Source organism: Muntiacus reevesi, chromosome 15 (genome assembly GCF_963930625.1).
Source record: "Muntiacus reevesi chromosome 15, mMunRee1.1, whole genome shotgun sequence".
In the NCBI taxonomy this organism is placed as follows: Eukaryota; Metazoa; Chordata; class Mammalia; order Artiodactyla; family Cervidae; genus Muntiacus; species Muntiacus reevesi.
Window position 1 is genome coordinate 29,185,294 of NC_089263.1, and position 20,311 is coordinate 29,205,604.

Below are 20,311 nucleotides of genomic sequence, written 5' to 3' on the forward strand. Positions count from 1 at the left end.
ATGTTTGTAAGAATTGGGACTTACTGTCAGGCCCCTCATTTAGAGCATTCTCCTTGTCCTGGCAAGAAGCCCTTTATTTGAAAAATATTGCAAATCACATATCCACCAAAGGACTTGTATCCAGAACATCTAAAACAGCCTCAACACTCAAAAGTAGGGACTTCTCTGGTGGTCCAGTGGTTAAAAAATCACCTTGCAATGCAGGGGACGCCGTTCAATCCCTGTTCAGGGAACTAAGATCCCACATCAGGGAGCAACTAAGCTGGGACCACAGAGTCTGTGCGCTGCAGTGAAAGATCCCGTGTGTTGCAACTAAGACTTGATGCAGCCCAATAAATACTTTTTTTAAAAAAAGACTATCTTCCTTATTAAAAAAAAAAAAAAAAACCTCAAAAGCAGGAATGGATGAGTATGAGGGATCTTATTAGAGTGATGCCAGTGTTCTAAAACTGAGTTAGAGTGATAAACTTATCAAACTCATTGAATTGTACGCTTAAAATGGGTGGATTTTGTGAAACATTAAGTGTAAAGTGAAAGTGTTAGTCACTCAGTCGTCTCCAACTCTTAGCAATCCCATGGACGTAGTCTGCCAGGCTCCTCTGTTCATGGGATTCTCCAGGCAAGAATACTTGAGTGGGTTGCCATTTCCTCCTCCTGGGGATCTTCCCGACCCAGGGATTGAACCCAGATCGCCTGCATTGCAGACAGATTCTTTCCTGTCTGAGCCACCAGGAATACCCAATACATAAATTATACCCAAATAGTTGTAAGATCTCAGCAGTAAGAAAACTAAAATGCAGTGTTAAAAATAAGCAAAAGAGTTAAACAGCCACTTGACCAAAAAAGGCAAAAAACTCATGAAAAGATGTCAAACATCACTAGCCATTGGGAAAGTTAAAGTTAAACATACTCTCCCCATATGTGAAAGTTGAACTATAAAGAAAGTTGAGCACTGAAGAACTAATGCTTTCAAACTCTGGTGCTAGAGAAGACTCTTGAGAGTGCCTTGGACTGCAAGGAGATCAAAGCAGTCAATCCTAAAGGAAATTAGCCCTGAATAGTCATTGGAAGGACTGATGCTGAAGCTAAAGCTCCAATATCCTGGATACCTAATGCGAAGAGCTGACTCATTGGAACAGACCCCGATGCTGGGAAAGATTGAAGGCAGAAGGAGAAGAGGGTGGCAGAGGATGAGATGGTTAGATAGCATCACCGACTCAATGGACATGAATTTGCCCAAACTCATGGGAGATAGTGGAGGACAGAGGAGCCTGATGTGCTACAGTCCTTGAGGTCGCAAAGAGTCAGACACAACTTAGTGACTGAACAACAACAACCCCATGTAACCCACAAATCACATTCCTGAGTATTTATCTCGAGAAATGAAAACTTTTGATCACACAAAATCCTATAAGTGAATGTTTATAGTAAGGCTATTGATAATTGCCCCAAATTGATAACAACCTAAAATGTGCTTCAACATCCATATGATGGCTGCAAAAGAACAAATTATTGGTACCCTCACCAACTTAGATGCATCTCAAAGGCATCATGGAAGTCACTCTCCAGAGGAAGGGATTCTTGAAGAGACTAAACTGTAGTGGAGAAAAGCTCAGTGGGTGCTGGGGGTTAGGGGTGGAGGGACACAGGACCATAAAGGAGTAGCCGGTGGGAACTGTTTTGGGTGATGAGTGTCTCCTGTATCCTGATTACATAAATCTGTGTGTGTGTTGGGCTTCCCCAGTAGCTCAGTGGTAAAGAGCCACCTGCCTTGTCATGCAGGAGCCGCAGGAGATGGGGTTTGATTCCTGAATCCATGACTGAAGTGACTTACCATGCACATGTGTGCACTAGTTGCTCAGTTGTGTCTGAGTCTCATGACCCCATAGACTGTAGTCTGCCAGGCTCCTCTGTCCATGGAATTCTCCAGGCAAGAATACTGGGGTGGGTAGTCATTTCCTTCTCAAGGGGATCTTCATGACTCAGGGATTGAACCCTGGTCTCCTGCATTGCAGGTAGATTCTTTACCATCTGAGCCACCAGACATGAATCTATACCTGTGCTAAACTTAACAAAACATTACATAAAAGTCAGTTTTATTGTAAAATTTTTTAAATAGATTTTTAAAAAAATCTCCTCCTCCATTCCACAAATATTTTGAGTGCCTACTACATGGCAGGCACTGTGCAAGAGATAATATGTGGGGGAAGCCAATCAGAACATCAGCGAAGGAGACACACTTGACCCAGGCAGGATGAAAAACAGAACGTGACCAGGGCTGGGGAGCGTGGAGGAGACAGCCATTCCTTTCAGGTGGGGAACCACGGAGAGGCTCAGAGGAGGGTGCAGGAAGGAGGAACAGGAGCCATGGATTCATTCAACAAACATTTATTGAGCCCCTACTGTGTGCTGAGTTCTCTCCTGTGGGGATACCGCAGCAAACACAAAGGTCTAGGTCCCCGCTGTCACAGAGTTCACACTCTAGTGAGTGAGAGGTGGACAATAAACACTCTAATGAGAGCCTTGGGTGCTGAGGGGCACTGGAGGAAGGTGGCAGGGTAACACGGCTGTGGGGGAGAATGCTTTGAATGAAGGGCTGAGGGAGGCCTCTGGAGGAGGTGGCCTTGGACAAATGATGGGTGGAGCAGAGTCCTGAATGATGCAGCCATTTGGAGAGTTTCCGAGGCATCCAGAGAAGCAGGTATTGGTAGAATGTACAGCAAAGGCAGGGGCTCTAAGCTGGGAAGATACTGAAGCACGTGAGGGACTAAAAGAAGGCCAGTGAACCTCATGGATGGGTGGAGTGGAGAGAGATGGAGTGAGAGGTAGGCCGGGATGCAGGTAAGATGCCTGATGGCATCTTGGATGCCAATGTTATGCTCATTGTTATCTGCACTGTCTGCTGGGGAAGGAAGATAGGCCAGAATTAAGGTGTCCAAAGACCCTCCTGCTGGGGGTTTCCTGGGGTTCCTCCAAGGCCTTCAGAGAGGACAGTCCAGGCCCCTCATTCTTGCCGCTCCCCCGCCTCCCTCCATGGCTATGGTTGTTGGATGAGGCTGATGTCTTATCGACTCATTTATTTAGGGCTTCATCTGCCGTGACCCAGAAGGAAGCGGCAAACTGTCCACCTGGCCACTCACAGCATCTCACCCCACATCCTGGGGACCTCAGACACGCGGGGCAGCCTAGGGCTCTTCAGAAGGCGTGTGGGTCTGGAAGAGGGGAGGTAGGAAGAGCCCCACAGTGCCGAGCACACACACAACCACAAACACCCACAGAAACAGCCGGTCCACCACCATGGCCACGTACTTCCAGTCCTCGATGACCTGTGGGCAGACAGAGGGGCCGGTTACAGGGGCCGAGTGAGGGGGCGTCCTGTTTTCCCTCTTCCCCCTGAGTCGGGGCCCCACTCTCTGGCCAGGGACCCTGCCCGCCACTTAGTACTTGGAGGGCAAGTTCTGAGTCTGAGGCTGGTTTTTCAGCTGCGAACCTGTGTGCCTCTCAGGTCCTCAGTCCACCCCTACACACGCCTATCTCAATCCACCCCTCCTCCATGGCATCATGGAGCCACTGGGAGCTGGGCTGTATACGAAGGTTAGGAGGAAGGGATTATTGATGCCACACATGAGATTCAAAACCAAACTCGATTACACATAAGCGGGGCAGGACCTCAGGCTCACAAGGCCCCTGCTCTCATTTCCACCCCAAGCCTGCTGTCTGAGCTGGCTTCACCCAAAGGAAGATTTGGGGTGCACTGAGCTGAGAGGGGGCTGGGCAGTGGGGCCTGCAGAACAGCTGGAAATCCTGCTGTTTAATTTGCTCAATTCCGTTAACAGCAGATTGTCTGCTAGTTCCTCTAAACAAGACCCATCTCCTTCTAGTCATCTAGGTTTCTCTCCTCCACCCTCCTGCCCTTCCCCCAGCTCCCCACCCCCACCCCAATGCTCCATGTGGTTCTTCTCAGACTCAGCTGTGGGATAAAGGATTGGCAGGAACCTGACTGGCCTCCTGAGGTGCAACCGCAGATGTGCCTGCCTCCCTGGCCTGGGGGAGATGCCCCCAGAGAGACCCAGCCTCCTGGTCTTCCTCCCCCACCTCCACTTTCACAGCCTAGCCTGTCTGGATCCTTCTGCATGCGAACTTGCTCTGGTGGAGAGTGGCTGGATCGGCAGAATTCAGCAGAGGCTCTGGAGCTGGAAATTCGGGCAGCAATGGGCAGGCTGGTGTCAGTGACCCAATTTGTCAGAGCCCTGGTCAGCGGTGGGCATCTACCCTTCAGGACGACCGCTGGTCAACACCCCCAACCAAACACAGCCGCTGCAGAAACCTCACACTGTTCACATGGGGCTCTTGGGTTTCTTTTTGAAAGCCCTAACTGCCAACGACTTTGTGTGTGTGTACGAGCCTCTCCCCCTCTTTTTATATTTCTGCACTATTTATAGTGACCTGTTAATCACCAGGGAGGGTGAAAGTGCTGAAGATGAGAAGCAGCCCAGGCTGGCTTAGGGGCAAGCAAGCATGCTCTGGAAGGGAAGAAAGCCTCTTTTCTCCAGCTAGGCACGAGAGAGTCGATCAACAAATAAGGCCACGATGTGTCAGTTCAGGGCAAGGCGCTGGGAAGGGCAAGAATGTTAATGACGTCAGAAAGATCTGAGTGCGGAGCTGGACTCTGCACTGTGCCAGCTGTGTGACCTTGGGCAAGTCAGTGAGCCTCTCTGGACCTAGTTTTCTCTATTGTAAAATGGGAGTTTGAGTAAATGCCACGTCACAGGTTCCTGGGAGAGTTAGCGGTAACGTCTATCAGGTCCTGGCAGAGCGCCTGATGTGTGGTTGGAGCTCGGCGAACACAGGCCATTATGTTATGGTAACCGTGGGTCATGCCTGGCTCCTTCCACAAGATGCTTTTAATTAACTGAGTTAGAAACAGGAGGAGGTCTAGAGGAGGGGCTAGAGGGTGGTGAGACCTTTAGAAGAGAGAGCTCAGGATGGGGGCCTGGCTCAGCCAGGGGTGCAGGAGACTAGCTTCTCACCCTGTGTCTGCACAGGAACTGGCAGGGATCTGGTTAAAAATGCGGCCCGTGGACTGCCTCCCACAGTGGTCCCAGCCCAGTCAGAACAGGTGGCCCCAAAAGCTGTATTTTGAAAAGTTGCCCAAGTGGTTCCTAATTAGCCAGCAGGGTCCCAGGCTGCATATGAACATTTGGGAGTCAATGAATTAGGTGATGCTGAGCTACTGAACGGTTCTGAACTAAAGCAAGTGTAATTCAATCCATTTTTTAGAAAGTGAAATCTGATCATTCTGTAGAGCTGTGCGATTCTCAAACTGGACTGAGCCTAGGCATCCACTGGGGATCCGGTGAAAATGCAGCTGCTGAGCCACCAGGTCTGGGATGGCGGTGGGAAGACTGGGGGCAGGCAGTTGAGCTGCAGGCTCTCTAACCAGCTTCCAGGCCAAGCTGGTGTGGCTGGTCCAAGGACCACACTCTGAGGACAAGGCTTGTGTCCTATATTCCGCTTGTTAGCAAAGCTTTTTCACATGGTAATTTTGGAGCTTTTCCACCCTGTTCTTTTCTCTCAGCACTAACTAACGGAATCCCAGAACCATCCCTTGAGAATAAGGCTGGTGAAAAGGAATTGCAGGAAGGTAAGAACATGGAGCGGAGAAGGCAATGGCACCCCACTCCAGTACTCTTGCCTGGAAAATTCCATGGATGGAGGAGCCTGGTAGGCTGTGATCCATGGGGTCGCACAGAGTCGGACATGACTGAAGTGACTTAGCCGCAGCAGCAAGAACATGGAGATGCCCTCTTTTTTCCTGGGGAAGCTGCATGTTGTGTCATAAAAAATTCTGTTCAAAGAATCTTATCCGATAAGGTGTTAAGATGCGAACATTCACAGGACTCTGAAACTTGTTCTCCTGCCTGGTTTGGAAAATTTCTGTTACCATTACGTTCTGTGTTTAGCTGTCATAAAATTGTCCTCTGAAGCGTTACTTGTTCAGTGGAATTGATTGATATGCCTGAGCTCTAGAACTCATTGCTCTGTCCTGTGAAAATAAGCTTAACCTCTTTTTTGGAAATCTGTAATTGTAGTCACCCTAGTTGATAATTTATTACCCTGGTAGCAATAATATTTGAATGGATAGTTCTACACTCCTAAAAGCTATAAATGTTTGCATTGCTTCTTCGCAAGCCTGACAAGCATAGGAGTGGAGATCCTGGGTGCCCTGGCCCACCTGTGTCCCTAAAGACTGCAGAATCATTTTCCAGCCCACGGACAGCCTCCCACTTCCTGCCTGCTTCTCCTCTCTGCTCTGCCCCAGGGCTTCCTCCTGCACCAAAGCTGCTTGCTCCACAGCCAGCTGGCATCACCAGGAAGTGCAGGGGAGTTAATGCCCCAGGGCTACTCGAGCCATGGGGGATGGGAGTGATGGGCAAATACCCTTTTCCCTCCCAGGGGATGATTCTGAGGCATGCTCCCACGTTTCTGCAGGGGGTGTCTGATGCCCCAGAGCCCATAGCAGTATCCTGCTCACTGATACCCACTCTGGCTCTCCTGCTTTCCCCGTCTCACTTTCTCCACTTCCTTAACGTGCTTCGTGGGATCACTTTTCAGAAAAAATAAAAACTACCTCTACCTAGGTCCTTATATCAAGCTCTGCTTTTGGGGAACCCAAAACAAATTAAAAAGGATCATTGGTACTTCCTTCCTCTCCCTGGATGCACAAAACTAAAAACTCATCTTAGTTTTCAATTTCTTATTCAAGCAAAGGATCTGAGAGCCTTTGTCTCATGAATTAACTTCAGGAAATGGGAAACTGACTGTAGAGTCCAAACCTCTTCCATTGGGCAGGTGTTGGGGGCTGGGCTAGCAACTTACACTCTGGTCCAGATCGTCACTCTTCATGTGCTGGGCAATGAAGCTGACTCCCTCTAAAGCTTCCTGCACATCCTGCCTGAACCTCCCAGAAGACCTCAGCCGGAAATCTCTGGGGATACCCGCTGAGTCTGAGGCCACTGGAGACTTGGGAGCCACCAAGCCAGGGTTCACAAAGTACATGGAGTTGCCATAGAGGTTGGACGAGCTGGTGGGGCCCATGGCCAAGGTGGTGGTGGTGGTGGCCTCAGACTTGGTCAGGTGAGCCTGGCTGGACTGGGGGACCCTGGAGGGGCTGCTGTCGGGGCGCTTCATGAAGAGGAAGGTGGGGAGCTTGTGTAGGAAGCAGCGCTTGACCCAGGGCGCCATGGTGTGGGTGCTAGGTGAGCGGTGGTGCACGTTGAGCACGCAGACGCTGGTGACGATGGAGAAGGTGACCAGCACCATGGTGAACATGAGGTACTTGCCAATGAGCGGCACGTTGAGGGAGGTGGGCGGCACGATCTTGGAGATGAGCAGCAGGAAAACGGTGAGCGCCAGCAGCACGGAAATGCACAGCGTCATCTTCTCGCCACAGTCGGACGGCAGATAGAAGACGAGGATAGCCAGGGAGGTGATGAGCACGCAGGGGATGATGAGGTTGATGGTGTAGAAGAGCGGCTTGCGCTTGATGATAAAGTCATAAGTCACGTCCACATAGCTGGGGTCCTGCGGGTTCACTGTCCTTCGCCCAGGGAGGGCAACTATGTCCCATTCGCCACTGGGGGTAAAGTCATCCATGCTGGCCGAGGGTGTCTTGAGGACCATGTCAATCTCCGTGTGGTCGTATGTCCAGGAGCGGAACTTGAGGGTGCAGTTCTGCTGGTCGAAGGGGAAGTGCTTCACCTCGATCTTGCAGGCGCTCTTGCAGATGGCAGGGGGCAGCCACAGGACGCTGCCGTTGGAGCGGACCACCACGTTGGTATAGAGAGACACCTCGTAGGTCCCGTCGGCACTGGGGGCAGGGGCAAGGCATGGAGGAGAACATCATGAAACACATAGATGACGTCTGGCTGTTGTTAGAACCGGCCAAAGAGCCCTGTGGATTATTTCTCACTAGTCACTCTTCCAAACCCCCATGCTCTCACTGGAAAGGCCTGCTTTAATCGGCAGTTGCACAGCAGAGACCCTGCCAGGAAGCAGCCTAAAGGCTTTATGTAGATGAGCTCATTTAAGCCTCACAATGGCCCAATGAAGTAGGTATTAATATTATTGTCCCCATTTCACAGATGGGAAAACCAAGGTTCAGAGAAGTCAGCTGCCTTCAAGGTCAGAAAACTACTAAGCAGTATGGCTAAGATTTGAAGTCAGGTCTTTCTGTTTTTATACCACCTACTCATAATCATTTCATGCTTTTGCTGGTACTACGACCTGGGCAGTCTGTGTAGCCCCCTCCACCTACCTGAAATATGTATGCATATCAAGTCAGTGCTACACAAACAAAGCAACTGACAGTCAAAAAGACGGTATGGAGGACAGAAAGAGCCCTGGACTCGGGGTCAGAAGGCTGGCCCTGGTGCCAGCAGTGCCTGAGTCCTAAGATCCTTCCCATCTCTTGGTCTTCAATTCCTCTCTGTAACTGAGGGTGCTGGCTCTGTGCATCTCTAATTCCTCTTGTACCCTGACAGCCCAGAGGTCTGGCTGAAGCCCAGGACTGGAGGACCCCCAGGCTTGGCCCTCACCACTGGCCATCCCTCTCACTTACTTGTTGTAAAGCACGATGTCAGGCAGCCAGACGCGATTTGCAGGGATCCTCAGGATGTTCACACCCTCGTAGCGGGAGCTGTTCCAGGCCAGGCGGTAGTCTGTCCACTCCTGAGCAGACAGGCAAGGCCCCGTCACCTGTGGGTCCCTCGCTGCCAAGGGGCAGCCCCGGAGGACACGTCTCCTCGGGCCGGGGACCCTGCCGGGCACTTACCTGTTTCAGCCAGATGTTGGTGGTCATGATCTGCTCTCGCTCATTCTGGGGAGGGAAATGCCGCCATCAGTTCACCAAGGAGGAGCTGAACAGACCCCACTTTATCAAGCAAAAGGCTGTGAGCTTCGGGGCCATGTGACCAACCACTGACCTAACATCTGCAAAAGGCTCAGAGGTATCTCATAACCAGCGTGCCTGAGACAGCTCCTTATCTTCACCCAGACCTGGGCTTCCACTGGCATTGCCATCTCAGTGACTGGCACCCCAGCCACACAATTCCACAAGCCAGTAAGCCTGGCAGTTGTCCCTGATCCCTGGCTCTCTGATCCATCAGTAAGTCCTGTAGATCAACGGGTCCCCAACCATTTTGGTAGCAGGGACCAGTTTTGTGGAAGACAATTTTTCCATGGACTGAGGAGTGGGATGGTTTCAGGATGATTCAAGTGCATTACATTTATCGTGCACTTTATTTATATTTTGTGGCAATCTCAGGATATTCCACCTTGACTTTAGGGTTAGGATTTGTGCTCCTATGAGAATCTAATGCTCCTGCTGATCTGACGTGAGGCACAGCTCAGGTGGTAATGGGAGTGATGGGGAACAGCTGTAAATACAGATGAAGCTTTGATCGCTCACTCACCATTCACCTGCTATGCAGCCCAGTTCCTAACAGGCCACAGTACCAGCCTGGGGCGTTGTGGACCCTACACAAGTTCAGACTTGCCTGCTTCTCCCCATCTCCTCTGCCACTATCATCTCTCGGTTCATAGATACTGCATCTTTTCTGAATTCAAGGTTTGTGGCAACTCTGTGTGGAGCATCGTATCGACAGTTTTTCCAACAGCAGTTGCTCGCTTTGTGTGTCTATGTCACCTTTTGGTCATTTTTGCAACATTTAGAAGTTTTTCATTATTATATTTGTCCTGGTGATCTGTGATCAGTGATCTTTGATGTTACTACTACAAAAAAAATTACAACTCAGGTGATGCTTAGCTTTCTTTTTTTTTTTTTTTTAGCAATAAAGCACTTTAAAATTAAGTTATGTACATTGCATTTTAGACATAATGCTATTGCACACTTAATACAGCATAGTGTAAACATACCTTTTACATGTACTGGGAAACCAAAAAAATCATGTGACTTAATATTTACTATATTGCAGTGGTCTGAAACCAAATCTGAAGTATCTCCAAGGTAATATGGCAGTTATGCTCTACAAAGTCAATAGGGACCTTCCGGATTTCTTCTCTACCACATCTAGAATGTGGTCCTCATCTGCATGGTCCACAATGACTACTGAAGCTGCAGCCATTATACCCACATTCTAGGCTCTTGAAGGGTAGATGGAAAGAGGAGAGAGAAGATGCATGTCAATTGTCTTTTCTTCCCCCAAATGTCTTGTTTTAATTAGAGTATTTAGACCATTTACATTTAGTGTAGTTACTGATATATTTCGGTTTAAACCTACCATCTACCTGTTTTCTGTTTATTCCCTTTCTCTCTTTTCTTGCCTTATTTTGGATTAACTATTTTATTATCCATTTCTCTCCTTATTAATGTGACTCTTCTTTTAGTAGTTACTCTGGAGACTGCAAGATGCATATACTTAACCTTTTAGCACCTAATATAAATTAGTAGTTTTATCACTTCTAGAACAAAGCAAGAACTTTAGAACATTTCATCTACATCCTCCTTACTTTGGGGCTATTGTTATGTATTTAATTCTACATATAATAAAAACCTTGCATGATATATTTTTTGTTTTATACTGTCAATATCAGTTCAAATTCACCCATATATTTATCCTTTCTGTTGTGCTTCATTCTTTCCTACATTTCTGTATTTTCATCTGGGATCATTTTTCTTTATGGTTAAAGAATATCCTTTCATATTGGGTCTTCTTTTATTAAATTCTCTCTCTCTTTTTGTCTGAAAACATCTTTATTTAACCTTCATTTTAATTTTTTTTTTTTTTTTACTGGTTGCATACATCTAGGTTTGCAGGTTTTTCTTACAGCATTTAAAAAATGTCATTTAATTTTTTGGCTTCCATTTCAGCTGTTAGTTTTATTGTTTCTTCTGACTTGTTCCTTCCTGACTGCTTTTAAGATTTTCTTTGGTGATCAGGAGTTTGTCTATAATGTACCTCGGTAAGATTTTCTTTGTATTTATCCCACATAGGGTTCATAGAGCCTCTTGCACCTGTATCTTAATATCTTTAGTCAGTTTTGGAAAATTGTCAGTCAGTATCACTTCAAATATTGCTTCTGTCTTATTCTTATATCCACTCTTTCAGAAACTCTAGATGCACATGTTAGACCTGACATTTTTATCACATACCATATTATCTTCATTTTCATGTTTTCCTTCCTTTTTTCTATCGTTTGTCTAGATATTTTCGATTGACCTCTCTTGCTGTTTATTTTCTCTTCTGCCATGACCAATCTGCTATTAAACCCATCTAATACATTTTAAATTCTCTATCACTTTAAGTTTCTTGAACATATTAATGCATGGTATTTTCTTTTTAAGAAAATTTCTTTTGTTTATTTTTAGTAGTGGTAAAAAACACATAACATAAATTTTACTGTCATAATGCAAGTTATTTTAAAGTCTATGTCTGATGACTTCAATATCTGAATCATGTGTGTATTTCCCTTCTTTTATCTCGTTTTATCTTTTCTTATTTCATCTTGTCCTATTGCTTTCTTAGTAGATTTTTATCTGACTTTATCTGCCTCCAGGGAGGACCAACTTTGGCTTTATGGCAGGCAGTCAGAGGAAGGGCAAATCATTTTCATCATCTGTGACTGAGCTGGCTCAAAGCAGGTTTTAATTTTTGTGAGAGCTGGTCTGTTCTTGACTCATTTTGATTCTTAGGGATGGTCCTTTCAAGGTTCTCACTAAGGCCCCATCTCCTTGGTGGGGCTCCAATTCTAATTTGTGTCATCTCAGCCCTGCAAGAGTGGCAATGATTCAGCTAGGCTTCCCAACCTCTTAGCCACCACTTTGGATTCAGCTCCCTAGCCCCTTGGCCCAATGTTTGTCTACCAATCACCAAATGAGGAGGAAAGCACCAGAAACTGTCAGGGCTACCTTCTGGGTCCTGGTCCCTCAAATCCTAGCTAAACTCTCCAAGACCTTCAAATTAACTGTGGGGAGGAGAGGCATTTTTGTCTGACTTTTCTAAATATTCTTGTGAGAAAGTTAATCTGCAACAGGCAACTCTGTCATTAATGGAAGCTGAAAACCTTCATCTACCTTAAAACATTTTTTTGAAGTGGAGGTATAATTTACATACTGTGAAAGGCATAGATCTTAAGTGGTACAGTTTGATCAGTTTTAACAATGCATTATCCAGGTAACCCATCTCCTTTCAAGGTATAGAACATTGCTATCACCCAGAAAGGTCTCTTGTTCTTTATTCCTGTGTCTCAGTCCTCTCTGCTTCCCCAGCAGCTGCCTTCCCAAAGACAGCCCCAGCATTCCCAGAGTGCAATCTCGGAAGGCCTGCTGGCCTTCACATGGCACAAACTCCCTGTTTGCACCCTAGAAACTTCCATCTTTAAACTGGTTATGCCCTAATCCTTCCTCCTTGAAAACCAAACCCTGAAATACAGTAGGGAAAGTAAGCCCCCAAACCTCATATTTGTTCTATACACAGCTTTGGGGATTATGACAGCTCACAGTGCTATGCTCACAGGCGTTGGGGCTGGAGGCTGTGTGCCCTCCTCTTTCTGGTAACTTCTGTTACCCCCACAGAGCAGATCTGGGAGGGGTAGCCTGACCCTGGAAGCGTGGCGAGAGCTGCCTGCCTGTCCTCCCTCACTAGGGCAGCAGCTGGGTTCACCCCATTAAGCAAAAAGCCCTTGGCTGGACAATAACACTCAGACACCAGCCTGGGAGCGGGCTGGACAATAACACTCAGACACCAGCCTGGGAGCGGCCTGGCCGGAAGCGCTTATTCCTTCCAGTTGGCCTGCGGAGAGGAGAGGGCAGAGAGCACAGGCTTTTCACCCCTCCCCCATTCTGGAGCTGTGCTTCCTCCCAGGGGAGGAAGCCAGCCAGTAATTTAGCCAAAGCCTTCGTGAGGGCTATAGGTTGGAGGGGCTGGCTTTGTGGGGGCCGACTGGGCTAGGGAGAGAGGCTGGGGATAAGAAGGCAGTCGCTGGACCAGAGGCGGTTCAGCCATCTTGGCTGGCTCCTTCCCCTTGCCTGGACACAGTGCCCTACACACTCCCCATGTGAATGCTCCTCTCAGAGCTGCTTTCAGAGGCAGGGTTCCAGACCTGTGTGTGGAGATGTGGAAAGGGCCACAGGGAAGATTAACAATGGGCCATGGTTTTCTCAGGCACCCCCAACTCAGAGACAGCAGAGGGGAGAGAGGGAGCTCCTTGTTCCTCAGCCTTCCTCAGTACCCCTACCCAGGTCCCACATCTACATATGACAACCCTACTTGTGGACTCTATAATCCTGTCTTCATGTCCATACCCACGGTGACTACCCTCATTATCCAGACCCTCAAGGCAGCAGCTGACTCTGGCCCTGTTCCTACACCCGGGCCTCTGTACCCATCGGTTTCTGTACCCCGATTCCTATATCTCCCCGATAGGCAGGGGATATGTGAGGTCATCTGTTCAACAGACAGGGGAGATGATAGAGTAGAAGGAAGAGATGCTTATGGCCATGTTGGAGGCCCATCTGTCTGTGGCAGGCCTGTTGGCTGCCTACTCAGTGGTCATTCCACCCTTACAACTTCTTTGTTAATAAAACTATGACTTTGTTAGATATTGCATACTCATGAACTTCATGGGCCCTTCTCTGGCCTCCTAGCCACATACTTTATTATATACTTAGCTGTGCCAGGTCTTAGTTGCATCATGCAGGATCTTTGATCTTCATTGCAACATGTGAGATCTTTAGCTGCAGCATGCAGGATCTAGTTCCCTGACCTGGGATGGAACTCAGGCCCCCTGCATTGGGAGCATGGAGTCTTAGCCACTGGACCATCAGGGAAGTCCCATCACATATTATTAAGTCTTAGCTAACCATGGTAATTCCATTCCTCCAGCCAATAATCAGTGAAAGCTTAGGCATGAGCTGTAGCCCTGGCCATTGGGATGCCCAGAGGTGGGGAGGTCTCTGCGAAAGTCTTCCTCATACTTAAAAAAGTACCCAAAAAAAGATTTGGCATTTACTGCCACAGACATTGTCATGTGAAGAGTTTATGTTTGGAACCATGGCTGCCATCTTGTGATCATGGTGGGGGGGTGGTGGCAGGAAACAAGAGAATCCCAGAGTCCTGACATCATTGCCAACAACCTAGAATCCTGACATCACTGAATTACTGCATTAACCAACACTGAAATGACTGGTCTGCTCTCTTGTTATGTGATATAACAGATGTCCTTATTGTTTTAGCCACTCATAGTTGGATGCTTTGTTGATCATCCAACTATGCTTGAAGCCAAAGCATTGTAATTGGTACTGAGGTCATGGATGTGCAGGTGGCTCCAGAGTGTGGAACAAGAGTGCACAAAGTGGGCAAGACCTCTCTAGCAAAGAGAAGAGCAAGTGCAAAGACACAGACAGCAGTTTGGAAAAGAAAAATAATAACTTAGAGGCCGAGTCAGGGGGTCTCAAAGTTTAGGCAAATTTCTTAATTTTCACATATGGAAAAAGATCAGATGAATAACCTTGGGGCACATCTGCCCCCTGTACCTACCACACTGATGAGCTGGGCCAGGGAGAGCTGCAGCTGGATGGAGATGAGCTGGGAGGAGCTGGTGGCTGGGCGGATCAAGTTGTTGTAGCGGGTTTTGTTCAGAAGGTCGTCCATGAGCTTCTCCTCTGCATTGGCCACACGGCAGTCCCCTGGGAAAACACAGAGTCAGATCTGCAGGGTCCTCACCCAACAGATGGCAAGGAAAGGGAAAGCTTCAAAGGCCAGGGAACACAGGTGCCCTCAGGGCCAGTCGGAGCAGCTAGGATGCTGGCAGGCCTGCCTCTCCTTGGGGTCTTCCAATTATATCTGTCCAAGACAGAGTTCAGCTCTCTCCCTGCAACCCTACATCTTCCTCTTCCTGTTGCCGCTGACAGTGAATGGCACCTGGGCATCTATTTCTGACCCCTCTCTTGGTTCATCCAAGTGGCCACCCGGTTCTGTCTCTTCCACTTTCCAAGTCACTCAGTCTGTCCTCCTCTCTCTATCCCCCCAGCCCTGATCCTGGTTCACCACCCTGCCCCCAGGCTCTTCCAGGGAGACCTCTTTGCTGGTCTCCCCACCCCAATTCTGCCCCTGCTGCCATGTCCCATAATGCCAGAGTGGTCTTCCTACAGCTACTGGATCAGAGCCCATCCCTGCCCATAACCTCTCAGAGCCGTAGGCCGAGTTCACATCCCCATGTTTCAGCTTGGCATCCAAAGTCCTGTGCTCCTGGCACCAGCATTACTTCTTCAACCTGATCTTTTTTTACCGCTCCACCTCTACGCCCGGGTGCTCTACATTTCAGCCATATATACTGTTTTTATTTCCCCATGTGACCTTCACTGTCTCACTTCTAAGTCTTCCAGTGCACTCTTCTGCCAGAATAGCCACCAGCCGTCAAATATCTGAGTGTCTTTCTTATGCCAGGCACTGCCTTATGTGCTGGGTATAACAGCCAGCAAAGACCCAGAAATGGCTCCTGCCCTCAGAGAGCCTCCCGTGTAGTGCAGGAGAGACATTACTCAAATGTGAATTTGTGTTCAGAGCTGGGGAGATGGTGCTGCTTTCACTAAAAGAGAAAAGGCCTGGGCCAGGGGGCAGTTTCCTGAGTTCAGACTGCCCTATAGAGAGGAAGGTGCCTTTGAGACACCAAATGAAGGGGTCCAACTGGCAGTTGGCTCCTGGTCTGGAGCTTAAAGGAGGGGTCTGGGCTCAGAACCACATTTGAGACCCAGTAAAGGCAGCCTCCTGCAAGGAGCCTGAGGTGGTCATGAGCCCTACTGAACGCTCACACCCCCAGAGCTGCCCTTTCTCACACCCCGGATCTCTTGCCACGTGGCATCTGGGTCTTTGTCCCATCTCCCTCACATGTTTGGGAGTGAAGGTGAGGTTCAGGAACTCCATCATGTTCACGCTGGTGACTTCAGTTCAGGGTAGGTGGGGGAAGGGCTTTGGAAAGAAGGAGCCTCCGAGGAAGGTCAAGGACACCTGAGCAGGAGATCCCAGGGATAAGGGAAGAGATGAGGGTGTACAGAGGAAATAGTGGGGCAGCAAGGAAGAGGGGGAAAGGATGAGGGAATAAGGAAGGCTGAGGTGGTGGGGGTGGGTCTGCTGACTCGGCAGGCGCTGCACTGGGATTACATCTCTGGATGTGGCCAGAGGACCCCGAGTGTGAACTGCCCAACAAGCAAGTGTGAGGTGGACTCCTGGGTGGGAGCTGGGCTGGATGTAAGGCCATAGAGGGGAGCTACCACCCTGCCGGCTCCATGCACTTTCCAACTCGTTGCCTATCTGGAGCAGATGCAATATTTAGTGCCTGTGAAAGATGTTCCCAGCGCACCTGCTGCCCACTGTCCCTCCCCCAGACTGCCCCAGGCTGCCCAGAGGGTCCTGTGGATGCCTGGCCTACATTCTGAGCTCTGCCTCTCACACCCTGGACCCCCTCCCAGAGGCCAGCTGCTGGAAGCCAGTCTGTAGCCCCCCGAGTTGACCCACCATTTCAGCAGGGTATGACTTGCCCAAGTCCATCTGGCATGTCTGGGACAGCTCAGATCAGAATCTGTAGCTCCTGGCTCCCACCCCTAAAGGGCTGGATCCCACATCTCTGCAGCCCCAGGAGGCTGGTTTACCTGGGTATCTAAGAGGCCAGGGCTGCTTGGCAGGTTGGGGCAGCCTGTGTTCCAGCTCTGAGTCCCCTGGGAGGCTCAGGTTGCTCACCTTTGGGGCTGTCCTGCCTCTCAGGCATTCAGTTGGCCCCCAGGGACCCCTTCCCATCTTGAGGACCAGCTGTGGGCTCCAGAGAAAGCAGTTCCAAAAACCTTAGACCACTTATTCCACTCTCTATTTCTTATCTGAGGAAACTGAGACCAAAGAGGGGGAGGAACTTACTCAATGAGCCCCAGCAAGTCAGAGGCAGAGCCAGGTCTAGGAAGCTCTTTCAGATAGAGCCCCCCTCCCACCCCAATCCCCAACCCCTGGGTCTTCTATCACACCCTTAAGGAGCCTGTCCCTGCAGAAGCCATGGAGGGGTCCAGAGCCAAGTGTGTACTCACGGCTGTGCCTGCATTTGTACGTGTATACGTGCACAGTGTCAGGGGGAGGTGGGGTGGGGGGAGCAGCAAAGGTTGCGGGAGGTTCAAACAATACATGTTTAGGCTTTTCAATCTGCTGCTTTATGCCTGTGAGGCCTGCCAGGTTTAAAAGACAAGGAACAGGCCTCTTACTCCCAGATGACAGGGGTGGCCCAGAAGAGGTGAGAGCTTCCCAGACACAGTGGGGGGTCACCTCTGAGCCCTGGGGCCGGCAGAGATACACACAGAGGCCACCACTAGGGGTCAGTCATGACCCAGTGATTCTGAGGAGGAGTGGGCCCGACCTCCCCTGGTCTTAAGCCTTCTCTGCAGGCGTTAACAGTCTGAGAGGGGTGACAGTTTGCAAGGAAGCCATGGCTGGAATTCTAAACTGGGTGAGTGTGTGTACAGTTTGAAAAAGCAGAGCTTATCATTAAAGCTATATTGGAAAAATGGAAAGGCAATAAATAGCTATTGGTTTGTAATACAAGGCCCACAAGTATTGGGGCTTCCCTGATGACTCAGACGGTAAAGAATCTGCCTGCACTGCAGGAGACCCAGGTTCCACCCCTGGGTCAGGAAGATCCCCTGGAGAAGGGAATGGCTACCCACTCCAGTATTCTTGCCTGGAGAATTCCATGGACAGAGGATCCTACCAGTCTACAGTCCATGAGTTGCTAACCCTTTCTTTTCACAAACCACAGAAAGTGAAGGGTCCCTTTCATAGAATCTTGGCAAGTGGGCATCTGAAAGGCAGAATGATTTTCAGCTGGGGATGTTTGTCCTTAACAGAGGAAGGGAACAAGAGATTTGCATTTATTACAAGGCAGCTATAGATTTTTTCCCCCCAAAAGTTGAGGGTTTCAGCTTTTACAAAGAGCTCATATTACCCATAGCTTCTCCAATCATGTGTAAGAATCACCAGTATGCTTGTATAAATGCAGATTCCTGGGCTCCATTTCCAGAAATTCTGACCCTATGAGCCTAGGATGAGGCCCAGGGATGTGTACTGGGCGTTTCTGATGCAGGTGGCCCTAGGGCCATATTTAAGAAACACTGCAGCTGACAAACTTGAGTCCCCAAGTATGTAGTCAGGGCATATGATACCCATAGAACAGACAGGGAAACGGAGGCCCAGAGAGGGTCAGTGAGCAAGTGGTGACAGAGCCAGGATACACACATGGAGTGCAGATATTGTCTCTGGTCAGAGCTCCACTTCCCAAGAGGAACCTTGCACGTCCCCCCATCCTCTTCCAGCAGCCTCTGGTATATCTCTGTCCAAGAAAGATACAGCCCTGGTCCTCAGGGATGATTAGAGCCAGAAGGACAAGCTTGGGCTGGAGGGTAGGAACTGAGAGTCCTCGGAACACAGATGGGGAGACTGAGGCCCAGAGCAGGCAGTCCTCACCATACCTGGACTCTGCTTGGGAAGGGCTGACTGGGTTTCCCTTCGAGGTAGAGTCTGCAGGTTCCTGAGAGGCAGGTCCCACTTCCCCAGCCCTGCACTCAGCTAAGCTGGCTGTCCCTGACGGCCAACCCCTAGGGGGAGGGTGACCAGGGGCAGAGGTGCTAACGAAGTGTGTTTCCTAGGAGATCCACCCCCAAACACACCTGGACTGGCGAGTTGAGTACCACCCCCACCACCCCCCCCACCCCCAAGCTAAATTTCGCTGTCTCTACAATAGCGCTGGGATTGAGCACACCTTCCGGTCCACTCAGCCCCCCTACCCAGCCCAAAGGCGCTGGATTCGGAGGGTGGCCCTGGTGGCCACGCAGAGGACACGCGGTCCCCACCCCAAACCTCGCAGACCCATTCATCCTGCCCCTCCCCTGCTGCTGGAGAGTGGGCTTAGCCCCGCCCACGCCCCCACTCGTCGGGGACAATCTCGGGCCACTCCCCCGAGTGCTAAGCACCCCCCCCACCCGCATCCCTCCCACCTATAGCCAGTTCAGCCCGGCCCTGCCAGACTCAGGCGCCCCTCCCTCCTTCCCCGAAAAGAACTCACCTCGCCCGCAAAGGGCAACCAGAGAGAAAAGGAGCAGAGGCAGAGCGCTTCTCATGACGGGAAGGGGCTGGAGAGGTAGCGGAGGCGAGTTCAGCAGTCGGACCGCCCGGCACCGGCAGCCTGGAGCAGGCTAGTGAGAGCGGGTGCCCACGGCCTCCGAGGTATGGAGTGGCGGTGCGGAGGGCACTAGGACCCCGCGGAGAGCCCAGCCGAGCCCCGCTGGGGGCAGCAGCTTTGAGCTACGCCCACTCGGGAATGGGCGGGGCCGGCACCAGAGGAGCGCCTCTGGCTCTTCTGAGCCAACCTCCTAGGGTCGTCACCGGGGGCTGACCTTGGTACTTCCAGACCTACTCAGGCCTCCCTAAAGGGAGGCTGGCAGAACAGCGTCTGCACCCTTTGTACAGCTGGGGAGCCTGAGGCGGACCCTGGCTCTCGCTCTCTTTGCGAAAAGTGGTTGTACTGTAGCCGGCAGTTCTCTAGGATTTGCCTGCTGCCAGGACTCAGGAGGTCTTACAGAAAAAGATCCCCAGTCTGTGCCCATGGAGTTTGCCGAAAGCAAGGAGCACTGCAAGAAGTGGGGAATAAGCCTGGTGGTGTGGGGCACAGCTATCTGCAGACATTGGGGAAAGGGTGCCTAGGGAAAGAGTGTGGATTTGGGGAGGGTTAAATGGTTCCGAGTCCCCTTACATACTAATAGATTGAGTGGCAGGATGGGGCCAGAGTGGACTGACTGAGTCCTCCCACTTGAACCTTACAACCTGTGCTGACCACAGACAGCTCTGGTGCTTCAAGGGAGCAAGCACCCCCTCCTCCAGCCAAGGGATCCTCTCTAAGAGTTGGAATCAGTATCATTCCTTCGGGAGTTGGGGGACCTTACAGGGCAGGCATCAACACCAGGGCAGCCCAACGTTTGGACCTGGCCAGAAGTGGCGCCTCGATCCAGGATCCTACAGGGCCTTTGGTGTGTTCCTGTAGCCCTCATTCCAAGCTTTCCACCTTCTCCCCTCCCTGAGCCCCAGCAGGCAAACCTAGCAACGGAGGGACAGGGCAGGGTCTGGGGGAGTGGTCGCCTAAAGATAGTAACTTTGCCACTTTCTCTCCAGGACTCTCAGGCTTGCTATCATATGGATTTCCCCAATGTCTTTTTTGCTATAATTTGACATGTTGGCATATATTCTTTTAAAAAGAACACTGT

The 20,311-nt window shown here is 50.0% G+C and overlaps 1 protein-coding gene across 1 annotated transcript; it reads right to left on the reverse strand.

The window, feature by feature from the left end:
• Positions 1–2,413: 2,413 nt before the first annotated feature.
• On the reverse strand, positions 2,414–19,272 carry CHRNB4 (cholinergic receptor nicotinic beta 4 subunit). The gene is made up of 6 exons (XM_065906438.1): positions 19,117–19,272; positions 14,559–14,707; positions 8,834–8,878; positions 8,621–8,730; positions 6,880–7,870; positions 2,414–3,326 (listed from the first exon to the last, which is right to left on the reverse strand). The coding sequence occupies exons 1-6, from the start codon at positions 19,169–19,171 to the stop codon at positions 3,186–3,188; spliced, it is 1,491 nt and encodes a 496-aa protein (XP_065762510.1). The 5' UTR covers positions 19,172–19,272; the 3' UTR covers positions 2,414–3,185.
• Between the last annotated feature and the right edge of the window lie 1,039 nt (positions 19,273–20,311).